This window comes from Schistosoma mansoni, chromosome 4, assembly GCF_000237925.1.
Source record: "Schistosoma mansoni strain Puerto Rico chromosome 4, complete genome".
Lineage (NCBI taxonomy): Eukaryota > Metazoa > Platyhelminthes > Trematoda > Strigeidida > Schistosomatidae > Schistosoma > Schistosoma mansoni.
This window is the reverse complement of record NC_031498.1, coordinates 29,303,234-29,303,743: the sequence shown is the minus strand read 5'-3', so window position 1 is coordinate 29,303,743 and position 510 is coordinate 29,303,234. Positions and strand designations below refer to the sequence as shown.

Sequence of the window (510 nt, the reverse complement as noted above, 5' to 3'; positions counted from 1 at the left end):
TTTCCATTCTCAAGTTTATTTCTACTTTGTAAATTTAATTACTTTCTTCCCTTATTCATCTGGTTGAATTGTCTCATCAAATTTGTTTTTTACCTTCAATAGAAAGCAACAATTTTAGCTCAAAATATGGTGAAACGCTTCGGTTTTTCAAGTAAAATTGGACCAAGAGTTATACCAGATACTCAGGATGAACAACTTGGTGAAGCCACACGTGACCTAATCGATAAAGAAGTTGACCAATTACTCAATGATTCTTTAACTCGTGTACGTACTTTACTATCTAGTCAAAGTAAACAACATAAACTTCTAGCTGAAGCATTACTACATTTTGAAACATTAACCAAAGATGAAGTATTAGCAGTATTAGCTGGTAAAATGAAACCTCCAAAAACTCAATCAGTAACATCAAAATCAACAACTCTTCTACCACAATTAGGTCCTTCAACATCACCTGAAATTCACGTATGATTGTTTCATTAATCATTGTACATCTTGTTGATTTTATTTCGT

General features: G+C 32.0%; 1 protein-coding gene across 1 annotated transcript in view; it reads left to right on the top strand.

The window, feature by feature from the left end:
- Positions 1-468, top strand: part of Smp_055760.1 (family M41 unassigned peptidase (M41 family)) — a gene marked incomplete at both ends in the record, with an annotated part of 10,287 nt that extends 9,819 nt beyond the window's left edge. The window contains one exon of the mRNA XM_018797426.1: positions 103-468. Within this exon, the coding sequence (XP_018652469.1) occupies positions 103-468 (366 nt within the window). The remainder of the gene's footprint in view (positions 1-102) is intronic.
- Positions 469-510: the final 42 nt, after the last annotated feature.